We start from the raw sequence: 17,431 nt of genomic DNA, 5'->3' as shown, positions 1-17,431 counted from the left end.
CACAGCCACAGCTTATGCTGTGGGTAGGTGGGCAAGGGTACATTCCCACATCACTTTCAGCTTGACATTTATGACCCTCTACTCTGCTTTTTAAACATGAAAATACAGAACCTCATTAAATTCACCAACAAGCATACTTCACTCTATCAATGTACATTGTGTGACAACTGAAAACTGTCCAAGCTGCAAAACAAGGCAGCCAAATACCAATGAAAGCTGGTTGTTGTGAGGATCTCTAAGAGGATTTGCACTTTCTTTGATTCACTGAGGGAAAGTTACAGTAAATAGATCATTTTAAGTTCTCTGTCACTGGTGCTAAGGGACAATTGGAGAACCCTCTTCAGAAGTTTTAACGTTTTCCATGCTTATACACTGAGAAGGCTTTTCAGTATTTTGGTTTGGGGTTTTTGTTTTAAATCTTACCTTAGAGCTCCATCCAAGACCCTATGTGCTGCTGTTGATACCTCAGGGTGAGCCACCTCCCTTCCAGCACAGGCATCTCTGTGATTGTTGTGTTGGGAATGCATGGTCTGATTCTGAAGGACTCATCCCATCAATTTTCCAAGGCTTTCTGCAATTCAGTACATGGATGAATGGTAACAACACTTCCTATCGCATCTGCCTCATGAGTCTGAGTTTCAGTCCTACTTTCCTGATGCAAATTTCACTGAACTGTTTTCTACAGTAATTACACAGTTGACCATGTGAGCTATGAGGTGTTGGAACAACCAGCTGCTTAGAATTAAATCTATGTACAGAACCATAGAAGTTTTCATCACTTAGTCAAACAAGAGCATATTATATCGTGTGATAATGCCAAAGAGTAAAAGAATTCCTACATTAACTTGCTTTATACATTCTTACTGCTCACAAGTACTACGATACACCAGAGACTTATTTTTATACCCATGAGGGCAGCTACCATCACGTTACATATCAGGATACGTAAAGATTCCAACAGAAAAGTAACTGGAAGAAGCTTGTCAATTTGCCTGTGCTCCCCAGTGATGTCCGTTCATTTAAGTCTGTCATATTTATAATTACAGCTTTTACAGAGTTTAAAATAAAATGAGTTTTCCATGAGTTTAATAGACCCGTTTGTGCCTGTTTGCTTGTACATCTGAAGTGTGGTTTACCTGCTGAGCATCGTTGTCACCAAAGGAAGAGTGCTGCAGTGAGCTCCTCGCGCTGAGCTGGAGCTGCGCTGCGGCTGTGTGGGCAGCAGCTTCTGCACCCTCCCACGCCTCCACAGCAACGGCTTCAAGCTGCTGGGAGCTGAATCCAACAATCCCAGCACGCACAAGGCAGCGCACGCAACTTTCTCTGATCCTGCTGAACACAGCATTATTCGTAGGCAGCTGCGCAAGTCTCTGGTCACAACCAGCACTGGGAGAGGAAAGCTGATAGCAGAATGTTTAAAAAGCAACAACCACCACCAGAAAAGAGCAATAGATACTGACTGACAAAAACAGATACTCGGCCTGAAGCTCCTCTGTTGCTCTCTCTAAGGCAACAGACAGTAGCTCAATTACAAAAGCAAAAGTAAAACACTTAATATAATGTGACACGGCGGCACCACTTTTCGTATTTAATACTGACAGTGCCAGCTTTTCCCTTAGTTACGGCTGCAGCAGAAGCTGGAAGCACAGGCCTCTTTTTTCCAAAGCATGCACTGGGTGGGAAAATTGTGCAAATAGTAAAGCTTGGCCTTCAGAACACATAAATGCACGTATTCAACAGCACTGCAGGTGAACAGCTGCACTGTGTTAAAAGTAATTTGTATGGAAACAGTTTTCTTGACCTCCAGTTGCACGTGAGCTCAAAGCAAATTTCAGCAGCATTAAGTACAGAGGTGTTTGTTGTATAACGTTGAGTACCTTCCTCCTTCCTTTGCATACCAAGAGACTTCAGAAGATTTAACTACATCTCCATTCTCACGTAGTGCAGAGTAAGAAGTTAATCACAGACAGCAGGAATCAGAAAGCTGGCGGGAGACTGCAGTTGTGCACGCTGCAAAGGTTTCTAAACACCAAGGTGAGAGACTCCAGGCTGTGGTCTTCAGTGAAAGTGGATATTTAAAGCCTCGCCTTGCCTCTGGTTCTCAGTACTCGAGACACGCTGAGCTCAAACAGACTCAGAATGTGGAAAACAAAAAGGTTTACTGTAGTGTGAAGAATTTTACATTAACTTTGAGAATAGATACACAAGCTGCGGCAAGGACAAAATACAACAGGACTGCAAAAACATATAATAGAAAATACTTCGGGCAATACTAAAATTCCCATGAAATTAACAATATAAACCGACATTTTAGATAAAATGGTGCTTTCAGAAATGCTTAGCCACCAAAACTGAAGAGTCCTAGGATTTCTACTACCACTTATAATGACCAGACACTACTACTGCCTAACAGCGGCCAGCAAACATGCCCGTGCCCTGTCTAGTTTTATCAAACACTTCTCTAGGGCATCCTAAACCTCAATCCCTTTTACAGTTATGAAATCCCACACAGTACAACCTACGGAGAAATTTAAGAACACATTGTCAATCTACACTGGCAGTTCCTTTTCTTCATGCATATTTTAAGGGCGATCCCCTAATCGTAACTCCTGAAAACATCTATCACTCCCATTTTTGAGCAATAACACTTTAAAGTGCTGAAAATAATACTTCACTTCTCAGGGAGGGGGAGGGCAAGGGCCAATCAACTCTTTTTGGTCACTGGAATCACCCTCAGAGTTCCAGCCAGGCTCAGGAAGGGGGCAAAAAAGGGCCCGTGGCTGCTGAACGGGACCATCCCACTCCCGTCTGCCTCAGGCCGGTTCTTAGAGGCACAACTCATCTTCATCCTTTCTGTGAGCACCAAGGGAAGAGTGAAGGCTTTTAGGGCCCCACATGCAGCTTTCCTGTATACAAAATATTTCTACAGTTTCAGTATAATACAGACAAAAATAGATGTTTAAAGAATATGCCGTTTATACTCAGGAGATCCAATGTATCTAAAGAGCATTTCATTCTACAAAACCAAAGCCAAACTGCACTCTGCAAATGTCTGGCTTGAATTTCAGACCCCCCCCCCCCCACTGCCATGAATTTGCACAGGAACATTACTGGTTATTGCTTCAGCCAGGCTGCTACAAAACGATTTACAAAGTCTGTGACATGGGAGCACAGCTTACCAGCTGATGACTTGTCTGACCTACAAAGGGTTTACTGAATAAAAACTTCAGCCCTCGACATCAATTAGACTTCTTAGTGCAGTTTTAAATTCTCAGAGTAAACGCATAAGATTTGGCATATATTATTGGCACAATGTTCTTCAAACACTTAGAAGTTCATGTATAAATATTTATATTCCTATTAATCAGGACGGGCACAGGGAGGACTCAGCCAATCTGGGCAGCCTTTCTGCCCGCACATATTCCCTCTTTGATTTTCATGCACTGAAGGGAGAGCTGCTTCATCCGGTTATCCAAAGCCAGCCCCTCGCTGGAGCTGCTCCTGTTGCTGCTCCTGTTCTTGTTCACTCTGTCACTTGCCTTGTTCTCAGCCCCTTCTGCCCTATCCCCTGCAAAGAAAAGACAAAACTCGATGTTAAACCCAGAAATCATTATGTAGCTTATGGTTCAAGTGAATGCCTCTGAAACTTCCTCTGCCAAAGCGCACAAAATACACAAGCAGGAGCAAGATGCTTTAACTAAAGCAAAGTTGGCCTTCCCAGCTGTTCTCATCTTGTGTGCTGCATCAGTATCTTACAGCATAACAGATTTAGGCTGCAGCACACAAGAACAGTGGTAATTGTCCTGTCTGAATTTGTCAGCAAGGGCTGGCAGAGATTTCTTTTGGCACATCTTTTTTTCCTGGAAAGCAGGACAGCAACTAAAAAATAAACTCAGATTTTCCTTAAATTAAGTGTAATATCAGAATCCCACCAACTGCTGAGGAACCTTGAACCCCACTGCTGCACCAAGACCAAACCAGGCAAGCTGCACAGCCAGCAGAGCAGTGAAAGCACGTAAGATATCATAGGTAGCTGTGGACCCTTCACAGACTGCCTTCCCCAAGGAAGCAGCAGCAGCTCAGCAAGCCTGTGACACACCTAGGGGAGCTGAGAGGATTTTCTGCTCCCTTTTATAAAACTTAACAGCATTGGCCCAGGGTGTATCCAGCTGCACACACCTCTTTCAGCTTCACATTCAGGAGACGAAGCCCCGCTGCATTCACTTCGGGGGCCGAGGACGGGGAAGATGGCTCCAAACTCAGAGAGGGACACAGGGCTGGGCAGATCCAGGGTGCCAGGGCGCGTCGCAGGGGGAAATGCAGCGGGCACCTCGCTGGGGCTTGTAGGCCCAGAGCTGAAGCTGGACACTGACTGAGTTTCTGAGTCTTCCTCGGACACGAAGCTGCTGCCGTTGTCATCCTCGAACGCTTCAGAAGCCACTACAGTGTTCAAAGACACGTTCTCATTAGCAAACCTACCCCATCGTCGCCTTTCCGGGCAACTGTAGTTTCTCAGTTTTGCACCTCTTGTCCATACACACACTGCTAACCCACAGGCTGTGATTTCTCATCATCTGCCCCCCCCTGCAAAACTTTACCCAGCATTTCACACAAGGATCAGCCCCGTTTCCAGAGAAAACCTCTGAGAAGCAGCACACCTGCCAGCAACGCCCTGCTCCTTATGGATTTTTACCATTCTCTGCTGACCTTGTCTGCTTTGGGTCTTCTGCACATAGCTTAGGGCAGGGCCTGCTCCACTGCACCTGTCTTGGCCAGCAGCATCCTGACACCCACACAGACTTGTGAATATTTAAGATATTAATTAGACAGCAGACAGTTTTAGGGGCAGACTGCCTCCGCATTCTCTTCCCATTAATGCGGTTACAGTCCAGCAGAACTCCCAAGACTTCTCTCTGCATGGATCACTGACATTTTACTCACACACACTGCTCTCCCTGCTCATGGTTGCTCCTGCCTGAATTCTAACTCAGCAAACCAACTCCAGATTAAGCTGTTGCCAACAGCTTTTCATTAATGGCAGTTCAATTTTGTGCTAAACACAGAGAGTAGATCTGGGTAAAAATGAACACATTTACAGGATGGGACCTGTGTCCCAAATACCTTCTGCACTCAAGTCCCACAGGGCTCAAAAGGTTTCTTGTGGGCAGCATCACAACAGTTCGGAGAAGCCCCCTGAACAGCAAAACATTTACAAAGATCTGAGGTCATTTGCAGTTCTGCCTCCTCACCATTCCTGCTGCTGTCAGAGTGGCTCAGAATCAACATGAAAGAGCAGCAGGGGCAAAGCAGCAGCACTAACAAAATGACTCAAAGGAAAGGCTTCAAAGTGGTTCTGCTGCCAGCCCAGCAGCCAGGGGCTCCAATGCACCACTCAGACACGAAGGGTGCAAATGGAGGCAGCTGTCAGTGTGGTTATTTCAGAGATGTTCAGCTTCCTTCTGCAGCATTTTCAGATCATGGGTCTGTATTCATTCAGTTAGAAAAAAAATTCAAAAGCTCAAAATTGATAACAGTTACCTAAGTTTTAAAACCCCCTTCAGGGCGCTTCATGCTCAGAGAGAGTTTGTGTTGGTTTGGATTTTGTTGGTTTGCTTTTTGAGGTCAAATCTGAGACTGCAAAGTGAGCCTTTCTTTTGACCTGCTGTGTTTTGTCAGTACATAGGAACCGAAACAGGTAACTGCAGAACGTAAAAGCAAGTAGAGCTGGGCAACAGAGATGATTCCCATTAAAGGATTCCTCTCCTTGGCAAGCAGCACTGACAGCAGTGAAGCTACAGCCAGCATAGCTTTAACTACAGCTTATTTATTGCCATCTGGGCTTCCATACCACAGCAGCATCATGTCTGGGGACATAACACTCCAGGCTGATGGTGTTTTATCAAACTCCAAAGACTGAAAAGGGCCTCGGTGCAAGCTCCCCACATTGCAACACTTTTCCCCCTCCCCCCCCCCACCATATAGCTCTATACAAAGAATAGGAGGGAACAGCTGATGCATTTTAACCCATATCCCCTCCCCTTGAGGATATATTGATGGATATAATAAACTCCTGCAATCACCAGAAACATAACAAGCTAACCAGTCCCACAACAGCCACTGAACTTCAAGCTGCACAATACACGGATTATCTTCATCTCAGTATTTCCTCTCTAGTCCGCAGCCCACAGGATACTCTCATGCAAAGGAAAGCTCTGCACTCACTTGAGACAGTGTCCAACTCTGGTTTGCTGGCAGACAGGTCTTCCACAGAGGTGTTGCTCCCTTCAGCACCCACCCCGCATCCCCGGGGCCCCATGGCAGTGGATCGTCTCCTCTCATGAATCTCATCTGAGATCATCTCCAGGTTTTTCAAGGCAGTCTTATACTCTCCCTTCGCCAGGGAGAGTTTTGCCTGCAGGTCGTCCACTGTTTTCTTCAGTTGCTAACAAGAAAGACAGACATTAGAGGTGCTTTCACTACAAACAACACAGACACACAGCATGCAGTTCATGGTGTGCCCACCTTGCAGGCCCTGCTGAGCTGTCACCCCACTGCAGCCATGGCTGATGGCACAAAACACCACACCCTACCCCACAGCCTCCAGCACCAGCCTCTGTACTGAGCTCAGGAGTACCCAGCTCCCCATTTCCTTCCCCTACTGTACCTGAGCACAGGCCATGCGCAGCGCAACTGCCTCAAACAGAAACTGTACGAGGTAACCCACACTGATCTTTGCATTTGAATTTTCACCTTTGGCAGCTCCAAGACTTAGGGCTGCATTGGGATCAACCATCCCGTGCAAAACTACTGTGCCCAGACCTGGGCTACTGTGCCCAACCACACCAAAGCACAGCTACACACCACTGCAGCACAGAGATGCCAAAAAAAGCTCTGGCAGCATATCCAGCTGCATGACAGCCCCATTCTCCCAAAATCGAAATTCAAATCTGAGTTTCAGTACTAAAAGCAGCCTGATGCAGAAAATGTGGGGGGGGGGGGGGGGGGGGGGGGAATCCAGAAACTTCAGACTACAAGAAGCACAGACAGACAAACTATTAGTTTGGTCCTCAAAACTAGGAGCAGGGTTCAAACGGGTTTGAACTTACTGCTCACGAGGAAACAAGGCCTCTTCATCTTTTATCTTTAAAGTGTGCTCAACAAATTGTTCACGATAAGAGGTTTGGTACAAAATTGGCTTTGTAAACAGTTAGTCTGATAGCACATTCCACGTAATTTCAATATTTACCACAAGCAGTAAGGAGTCTCAAGGCAGTGTGAACTCTGCACTTACCTCCAGTTGGACATAGTACTTTGCCTTGAGTTCAAAATAAGGTCTGTGGAAAAACAAAGAACAACTGTTTACAACCATCAGGACTAAATGCAGAGAACTGGAGTGGGAGTTGCTCTCTTTACAGAATTAACAGAGCTACTTTGTGTTTCAGCATAATCCTGAGAGACCTCTATCTAGATGACAGAACACCTACAGGTGCTCTCCACTTCTCTTTTTCCTCCTATAACCCATTTATTTCTCCTGGGCATTTTGACCTAAATACAAATTGCAACATTCCAGTTGTTGGAGTTGATGATACAATTCCCTCAGGCCTTCATTCTGCAAGACATTGAAACAATGTCCAGCCTACTGCACTGGCACCCTCTCAGCACCCAGAAGCCAAGAGCAGCTTCCCCTGCTTCAAGTCCTTCTGCAGCTGCATTTTGGACCATGCACCAGAGTACAACTGTGTGAATCCATTGCTTTCCTATCCTGTATGGTTCTATGGGTTGAGTACTATTCACAGTCACAAAGTGACCAATTCCCATTTCTCTGTGGTTAGGATACTTCACAGCTCCTACTTTTAATCCAACTGGAAGGAAAACCAGACTTGTACCCTGACCTCTCACCAGCTTCCATATGCCTGGGGGAAAAATCTCTTTCGCAGCAGCAATCAGCACACGTGGCATTGCAGAGTTGCTCAAAGCTTTCTAAGCAGACGACAGAAGAGAGAAGGCACTCTGCCCAAGTCACCAGAGCAGAAAGTGACTTCCAAAAGCTTGCTAACACAGGCGAGTCCATTATCCTGCAGCTCGGTGGCACTGAGCCATGAGCTCAGGCATATGTTAAGAACAAGCAGCCATAGGTACATCTCTAGCTTGCAAGCAAGGACCCAGAAACAAAATTAAAAGCAAAACCAAAGCAAAACAATCCTGTAGTCATCCACTTGTCAGTCTTACAAGGCAAATCATCCAAATGACTTTCCTTTGGGCCATCCCGGTTTTACTTCAGAACAGTAATGCTTTAAGCATCTTAATCCGGCCTGAAGCACTCAGCAGACACAAATCACTGTTTGCATGGAAAGCAACAACATTTCCAACACATCTGCCAACCTGGGGGGCTGAGGGAAGGAGACTGGACAACGTGGTCCTGCAGTGCCCCAGAGTTACAGCCAACCTCCAGCAGCAGCCAGGGAAGGGGCAGAGCACCCTGCTGTTACCGGCTCCCTTCTGCAAAGCAGCCGCATGCTACTTACAACACAAGCTCAAAGATTTAGATTAGATATAAGGCAAAACTCTTTCACAGTGAGGGCGGTGAGGCACGGGAACAGGTTGCCCAGTGATGTGCTCGATGCCCCATCCCTGGAGACTTTCAAGATGCGGCTGGATCAGGCCCTAGGCACCCTGATGTAGCTGTGGTGTCCCTGTTCACGGCAAGGGAGTTGGGCTAGATGGCCTTCAGAGGCCCATATCCCAACTGTAAGGATTCTATGATCCCATGAATCTATAATTCAGCAATCTGATGGTGTTTTTGCTCAGGCTCTGAGCAGTGCCAGACAAACAGCACACAGCTCATTCTAGGAAGCCACGCTGCTATGCTGTTTTAGCAAACATGCCTGCATTTTCCTTGAGAAGTGCTAAACCTTTCCCAAACTGAGCAAACGCCAATCAAAACAGGCTTTCAGTTGACCAATTTCCCGATAAAATCATTTTTAGGTGGTGGGATTAAAAGCTAAACACAGCAAGCAGATTGTTTAGACAAGCTACAGTCTGGAAATACAAGGAAAGGCTGTGAAATAGGAAGAGGATTAAGAATTGGTTGTAAACAGGGCCAAAATTTTAAATAGCTTCTGAGAAACAGCTGCTCTATTTCTCTGCAACAGAGCAAAACTGCTCATCAAATGCACACACACTTATCAGCGATGCTGCTCAGCCATGCTCCCCAAAGCATTTCTTCCCCCAAGAACAGCTCTCGCACAGCTTTGCTAAAGCAGTGTTAAGAAGTAAACAAGTCTGATGTACAGCACGCTGCCCCACTGCAGTCTCACACCTTTCAGGTTTCTGTCACTTGCTTTGTAGTCTTCCTAACTAAACATAAGAATTAAATGGCAAAAGAAAAAAATCCTGAGTTGCAAAAAAAACCACCACACACACAGAGCTTTGCAGCTCTGTAGGCAGCATCCCTGTGAAATGCCACATGCCTGGCTCTCAAGTCACACATCATGAAAGGTTTCAGTGCACTGAAAACACAACTAAGAGTATGCCCAGGAACCTTTTCTAGTACAATCTGTGCTGTAAAGGACAACGTCTTTTCATAAGTTTCCAAAATCCCACACAATCCTATGTCCTACAAAGAAACTTGACCATTACACTCATCTCCAAGTATGAAACCTACTTGGATTTATTGATGGCTCTTTTCAACTTCTTCTCCAGCTGCTTCATCCTTCCCATGGCAGCGTTGTATTTGGCTGCTGTCTCCTTGTGAACCAACTCACTTCTCGTTTTGGTTTGTTCTGCCTCCATGACCTGTGAGAAGGAAAATACAGATTGAGGGGCAAGACCCAAGCATCCATTTCTTACCATTTTTATTACCAGTATATCGATAATTTCTCAAATTAGGAGAGGGATGAAGACCAACCAGAGGGATAAGAGGACTGCACGCAGTTCAGCCTGCCCCCTCTACCTGCAGCACCAGCCACCAGAAAGCAACCCATCCAATGAGACAGTCTTTGTCACAGAATCCATGAAGGCTGGAAAGATCACTGAGATCCACTAGTCCAACCACCAACCATCACCATCGTACCACTAAACCACGCTACTCAGTGCCATATCTACCCTCCTCTTGAGCACCCACAGGGGCAGCGACTCCCCCACCTTCCCAGGCAGCCTGCTTTGCAGGAGGATAGGAAGCTGCCTTTCCTCTAAAAAGAGCTGGCCAGCCTCAAGTCATGACTTCAACATCCAAAAAGCTTTGGGCCATGAACTGGTGCCCTATAATGCAGGTGGGCAGTGATATGCTGACGATCAGCCCCCAACCAGGACAGGCAGATGCCGAAGGCACAGCAGTCCCATCAGCTGTCCTGCTGACATCCTACAGTCATAATTTTCCCAATAATTCTGCCCAGGGTACTTTCATTTTGCAGATTTGAGCTGCATGAGGCATCAGAAAATCTGTTTTCTTTAATGCACTGGCAGAAAGGATCTAGCAAGAAACAGAATTGATTTGTTTAAAGGAATAGAAGCGGTGACACCTCTCCATTGTCTGATAGTAAGCAGAAATCAGGCAGTTTTCAGGCATCCCTTCCTTCAACCATGCAAGTATTCACAGAAAAAAGAAGGAAGGCAAGACTTATTTTCCCCAAGTAGTGAGTTTTTCAGTATTTCAGCTGTGAAAACACTTCAAGCACATTTCCTCCAGCTGGCTTCCACCACCAGCACCATTGTCTGTGCTCTCACATACACAGAGAGGTAAAAAAAAATAAAATGAAAAAACAAGGTATCTTTAGATTGAATAACCTCACCACCAAATCTCTCAGTTCTATAAAGCACCAACAATAAACTAACCAGGGAAAAAGAGCACAGTCAGCTTTCGCTTGCATGATATGCCACTTCATTCAGAAAATCTGTTCACAGTCCTTTCTGATACCTAAATTCAAGTGTGAAACTGCTGTGGGCCAAAGCTGCACTGCATCTGCTGGAATGTCCTGCTGCCACAACTGGGGGCCACAGCTGCTCCCCTGCATTCACTACTTGTTATGACACAAAAGTGAACTAAAAGAATGAAGTTTCCAAAGGTTCCTCTGATTAATATACTTCACCAACCTTCAACTGCTTCACATTTGAAAAAGACATCCACATTTGAAGTTAAAAAATAAGAAATAAATCAAATTGATGGCAAACTGTCCCCTGCATCCCAAAAACAAGCTAAATTCTCTCATCTTGAAGTCTCAGAAAGCAATGCTGATGCAAAGACTGTCCCTGGTGTAATATGTCAGCCAGGCTGGTTTTAGCATGGAATTGTTGTGAATTAAAATGAAGCCTCCAAAGACTGCATAGAACCTGGTTTGCTCCTTTGTAGTGCAGCAAGGCAACTGCAATTTAAAAATGCTGGAAGCTACAAAATAATAGAGCAGCTGAAATCTGCTGATTTTTAATTAAATGTCAATCCTTGCCATCTATTCTTGGGGTGAAATTAGCATGGAATCAACCACTTCAGCACTATCAGTACCAGGGTCTTCTAACAGGTTAGGTGTTCTCTTTCTTGTTGACTTTGCACACCCGATATCCAACATCATAAAAATGCTTCATCCTGCAAGACAGATTTGGGGATGACAGACTGTAAACACCTCAAAAACTATGTGACAAAATACAGGATGTGAAGCCAGATATCTACACCCACATTTGTTACCCTTTTTGGAAAGGAAAAAAGTTGTATACTTCATCCCCCTGGGAAATCAGCAATGGGAGTCAAGCTTCTCCCCCTGCTGTGTGGTTCTTCAATGGGCACACAACCATGCTGCTCACATTACCCAAGTGTTCTGCTTGAGGGAGTACAGCTCAAGATGAGTTCGCCAGGCTGAGGACATGGCCGTGGTTCTGCAGTACCTGGAAAGCTGCTCCACATCACCATCACCATGCAGAGCTGCCTGCTGTCAGGATGTATTTAAACCTTTCTCCCAGACAAGAAGAAACAAAAAGATCGTCTGCTTCTTCACAGAAGCCAAACAGCCCCTAAACATAGAGCCTGCCTGCCAGGACACGTGGACAGAAACAGAGCTGCAGACCACGCAGTTCACTTTACATCTTGGAGGCTCTATGCAAGGCAAGCCAGTGAAAACCCTCAGCTTTTAAAAAGGTCTTAGTAAAGGACAGATAAAGTTTGCGTGGGGGGAAAGCATCTTTTATTAGACCCAGTAATATCTTTGGGGGGAAAAAAAAGCATTCTTCATTGCATCAAACAAGCTTTTGGTCACGCTGTCTGAATAAGCTTCTTTCTAATGTAAGACACAGTGCTTCTACCAACAAACCTTGCCAAGGCCATCACAGATGCAAGAGCATCACTTACAAAAAGCCAGTGACAAAAGTGAGGATGACAACTGAGACTTCTCTTGACACCTCTCTCCTCTCAGCATCCTAGCTGCCATTCATACTTGGAAGAGGGGAAGCACTCTTATGGAAAAACACACAGAGCCAATGAACTTCAGCACGCTCACAGATCCAGACACTTTAAGTGGCCGCGTGCGCAGCCAGGAGTTGGACCTCATGATCCTTATGTGTCCCTTCCAACTTGGAATATTCTATGATTCATCACTAAATGGCCACCCCAGGCAGAAGTCATCCTCCCAGGTAGCCCAGACAGCAAGATGCAACTGTTTGAAACAAAACCAAAGAGTACCTACACAGGTATCAATCAATTCCTCTTTCCTCATCTACCCTCTGTTTCCAATGCAGATGCCAGGGAAAGGAAGGTCAGTACAAAATCTATGTTTAGCATATAGGTCTGCCAAGTGGCACTGTCCCTCTCAGCCAGGAAATCTTCATGAGCTGAAGTCAAAGATGGACTTCAGGAAAATTTCAGCAATAGCAACAGCAAAAATAAACGTTTATCAGTGAAATTTAGCAAACCTGATCATCTGAGCCAGAGAATTACTCTGGACATCTGTTTCTTTCTCTAAAAATTAAATGGGTGACTCTTCTAGAAGAAGAAATAGAAATAAAAGAAATAAGACAGACAATGCAACACCAGCAAACCAGGACAGAATCAACAACACAAGGGATAAAGATAGTAGAGGGAAAAATATAAATACTGAATTTAACTTCCACGGTGAAAGGATCGAGAGATTGGACAGAGATGGTTGTGAGTATTCCTGTTGTTTATTTCATAGCTTTCTTCTCCCTTTTTTCTCCAAGGAAGCCTCTCTTCTCTCCACATCATGAAAGTACCCACGCATTTTACACCAACAGATGGTACTTCACCATGTAATATCAAAGGGAGCTTTGCAAGCCAAATTAAAGCAAGAGGAGCATGCCTTCTCCCTCCTTGCTTCCCCCTCACCCTTTCCTTTTAAAAAGATGTCTCATGATCAAGAGCCAAAACATGTCTTCTCCCTGCCAGAATTTTTGAACTGAACATACTTCAGTAAAAACTGTAAAAGCAGAGTCTTTTAAAGACTGCAGATTGCACTGGCAACTAGAAAATAGCAATTTCTCACACAGGATCTTCCTTTTTGCTCCAATTTGTCTCAAATTTCAGGTAACATTCTGTCAGCACTTTTCTTTTGGACACATTTATATACAAGGGTGATTTCCTACAGAATTTTAAGTGCCAAGATCTCTGCCCCTCATCCTCCTTTCACTGGCCCTCCTGTAGCCCCATGCCACCAATACAGCATCATAACTCCAGGTACCAACAGACAGGGAAGACTTCCATATCCAAAACATTTTCTCCAAATTTTAAAGACAAACTGAAATTGACTAAAACACTGTTAAGTTGATGTCTAACAATCCCTGCCCATGGCAGGGATTGGCACTGGGTGGGCTTTAAGGACCCTTCCAACCCCAACCATTCTGTGATTTTATGATCAAACCTGCCTACACACAAGGCAGGTGTAACCAACAGAGATTTCATTTTGCAGCAAACACCCTCATTTGGTCAAGTGAATTGTTCTCAAGACATCAACATGCTGATCAGACAAGTGGAAGTTCAGTGGAAGGTTAGGCAACTAACTCAGAGTACAAAGTAAGGTTCTAAACAGCTAAAACTGACATCCCAGCCTAAGCACCTCTGTATCCATCCCAGATCTTTTGAGAAATTGACTTGTAGAAAAAACAACAACACAGGAGTTTACCCAAAAACATACACCAGGTTGAGGACTGAAGGGAGTAAAGAAGCTGTCTGACTTGCAGGATCATTTCACAGCCTTGTGCTGCTCTATGCACAGCACACATCTCAAGCACAGACATTGAAGGGATTATAGCTGCATCTTCCCAGGCAAGTTGGCATCTTGCTCCTATTTAAACAGCAGGCACCCTTTGCTTCTTTTGGAAACCTAGCTCAAAATGCAAGGTGCAAAAAAAATACTGACTGACACCCTTTACTCCCCATACCTACCCATGCTGGTAGTCTGCTCCACAAATAGACACATCTTCCACATGCTGTGCTCCTGACCCATCCAGGAGAGGAAGATCTTCAGTAACACTTGCATTTCTAATCAGTTTACACAGATGATTTTTCTACTTCAGTGGCTACAAAAGGCTAGTTTACATTATCCCATTATACCAGTACAGCTTATTTTTAATGTGACAGTATCTTTTCAAACCATGAAGAAATCAAAAGGCAGTTACACCATGCAGCTCCATTTCCTCTCAACCAGGATCTGCAAACATTTTCTGGTAGGTACTTTGCAGTCCAAGTCTTTGTCTGCACCCATTAGGTTAAGTGCAAAAGCAACCAGGATGCATTTCCACACAAGTCTATGCAAACAGAGATGCATCTGATTTGTTCTCTTGCCACCCCACATCCTTATGTTCTCTGCACTGTCTGTCAGCTTGCTTTAGGGCTCGGATTTGTTCCAAATTTTGGATTAATTCAATACAGCCTGCTACTGCTGCCTAAGAATAGCAAATAAAAGCACACTACTCTTGCCTGTCATTTCTACCAATATAGAAACAAATGAATTAGTAACTCACTTCTGACATTTGGCCCAGAGATGCTTTTCAGCTCTTGATTCATTGCTGTACAAGGCACAGAACAAGATTATGCTCTGTCCAATAAATGTAATTTACAGGTATAGGCAAAAAAAAAAAAAAAAAAAAAAAAAAGCAAACCTAAAAAGGAACAGTGCAACCAGATTGCAAAAAGCTTCTCCAGGAGCGATTTTCTACATGCAAATACAGTGATGGGTTGATGGATAGACTAAGTCATCTTAGTGGCCTTTTCCAACCATAATGATTCTATGATTCACTGAATTCTGAATATATTCTTTTTTTAACCTAAGTCTTCACCTCTTAGTAAACATTAGCATTTTCTAATGTCATTAACAGTTAGTGATCTGAGTTAAGAACACCAACAGCCAAGAAGAATCTTTGTCCTATTAGATCTCATCTGCCAACGTCTTTTTCATTCATAGCTTGGTAGGGAATGATGGTATTTGCTGTTCCTCAAGCTCCCCCCAGTTACTTTGTGTACCTCACCCTAAGAACCTCACTAATTGCACGCACTGAAATGAAGAACATATTCACTCTGTTCTTAAAGAAGACAACCTCAGTCAGTATTCCAAACAAACTAATGCCAGGTCTTTTCAGTTAAGACTTCTTTGGTTTTTTATCCTTACCTTTGTTGGCTCTGGCTCTAGCCTCAAGATCCCCAGAAGGGCTAATGAAAATCAGAAGGCAAACTTCCATGTACTTCTTTCAAAACATGATGCATCTTAGAAAGGCAAAGATACATGCTTTCTGGGATCTGAGTTTACCCAGACTATTTTCAGCACCAGAAAGAGCAGGCTAAGACACTTTCCATCTCGTAAGTCCTCAGCTGCTCTATACAAATCAATCTGTGCCTAGGAGATTTTACATCAAAATAAACACAAGGCTCCTATGTACTGTTCAGTTGCAACCATCAGAGAGGTCACAGTTTCAGTCTGTTCCTGACAACACAGGCTGAATTCAGTGCATTCAGTGACAATACATGCAAACACCATCAGCTCCAAACACTGTGAGAAGTCCTCTTCTGCTCTAAGTCACCAAGTCTGGCAATCTCAAATGTACTCCTCTTGGCTGCAGGCAGTCTGAGAACAATTAGGGGCTGCAGAAGGATACAGGGATTCCTTAAGAATATCCAAGGAAGGGAGGAATCCATTTGAACTCTGAAAATTCCTAGCATTTCTTCCCTCACGCCTGCCAGAGGGAGGCAACTGATCCACGGTCGCTTTCAATCTCCATCACATCTCAGCTACTTCTTAGAGAAGCTCTAAGAAAGTCCTTAGAAGCTTCTATTTCTTTCTCATCTATCTACTCTAAGAACAAAACAAAAAAGCGTATGCATTTCCAGACCTTGCTCACATCAAACAGGAATAACAGCCAAGGAAAAAATGACAGCTGATGGTGTCTTGGCACTGCAAAGTCAGGTTTCATTCCAGAAAAGCAGAGGTTACCAGATCAGCAAATACTTAATGACAGGGACAGTAAGAGCAACTATACCCCAGAGGATTTCTGTGCGTTTTTTTTATTCATGTTTTAGTATATATAGAGTTTTTTCTCCATCTCTCCCTGCTATGGCCAACACCCTTTTTGTTCTCTGTTTCATCGTCTGGCAGCTGGTTACAGAATTCAGTCTGAAATAGAGGTTTTCTTATAACCAAAAAGCTTCTGCAACAGAACAAAGCTACTGCATTGAGGACTGCAAGACAATGCCAGCGTTGTACGGCACGCTCCCCACACTGGGAATAGCAAGTTCAGCTTCTCTGACATATCAAGGAGAACTTTGACAGAACAAAGGTTTTTAACTTAGATTTTTGGTTCTTTCATGTTAAAAAAAAAAAAAAAAGCCACCTTTCTGCATTTTTAACAGATAAGGAAAAAGAGAGGCAAGGCAAACGACAGGAAAATTCTGTCAGCTGCTAAAACAAATACTGCCTTTCACCATTAGTGCATCTTTTCCGTAGATTTAAAAAGACCTTACCAAGGAGGTAAGATCCTGTCTAAATTTGAAAGTAAATTTACAATAGAAGTGTGCAAGCTTAAAATGCAACACACATTTAGTAGTTCTCTATGCAGATACACTCCAGGCAAAAATGCCTTGCTGAAACTAATGTTATGTTGAAAACAGGTTACACTAAATTGGAACATGTCCCTGGTACTCCATGGTCAGAATTTCCACAACACACACACTCAGGAAGCCATCCCTATGCAATTAAGCTTTCCCAATGCAATTATTTTTGTATAGCTTCAAATGCAGATATTCCCAAGGATGCTGTTTACCCCTATTACACAAATGGTGATTTTATTTATTTATTTTAAGCTAGAGACACTCCTCTAGCTACGAGCAGAGTTAGAGAGCTATAGTTCATCCCGTGGCCCAAATCATCTAACCTCACGCTTCATAATTTTCTGCAGATTCGTTTCCTACAGGTCATGTCTGGACCAATACAAAAAATGTAGTATT

The 17,431-nt window shown here is 44.1% G+C and overlaps 1 protein-coding gene across 1 annotated transcript in view; it reads right to left on the bottom strand.

Moving 5' to 3' along the window:
* Window positions 1-2,142: 2,142 nt before the first annotated feature.
* The window catches only part of SH3BP5 (SH3 domain binding protein 5), a 42,031-nt gene continuing 26,742 nt past the window's right edge, over window positions 2,143-17,431 (bottom strand). Inside the window, exons 5-9 of the mRNA XM_052696716.1 lie at window positions 9,665-9,795; window positions 7,292-7,334; window positions 6,223-6,442; window positions 4,180-4,440; window positions 2,143-3,568 (exon numbers count right to left, since the gene is read on the bottom strand). Coding sequence (XP_052552676.1) covers window positions 3,387-3,568; window positions 4,180-4,440; window positions 6,223-6,442; window positions 7,292-7,334; window positions 9,665-9,795 — 837 coding nt within the window. The 3' untranslated portion in view covers window positions 2,143-3,386. The remainder of the gene's footprint in view (window positions 3,569-4,179; window positions 4,441-6,222; window positions 6,443-7,291; window positions 7,335-9,664; window positions 9,796-17,431) is intronic.

The sequence above is a fragment of the Tympanuchus pallidicinctus genome, unplaced genomic scaffold (assembly GCF_026119805.1).
Source record: "Tympanuchus pallidicinctus isolate F22 unplaced genomic scaffold, pur_lepc_1.0 scaffold3, whole genome shotgun sequence".
Classification (NCBI taxonomy): Eukaryota; Metazoa; Chordata; class Aves; order Galliformes; family Phasianidae; genus Tympanuchus; species Tympanuchus pallidicinctus.
The sequence above is the reverse complement of the archived record's forward strand: the minus strand, read 5'-3'. Positions and strand labels throughout refer to the sequence as shown.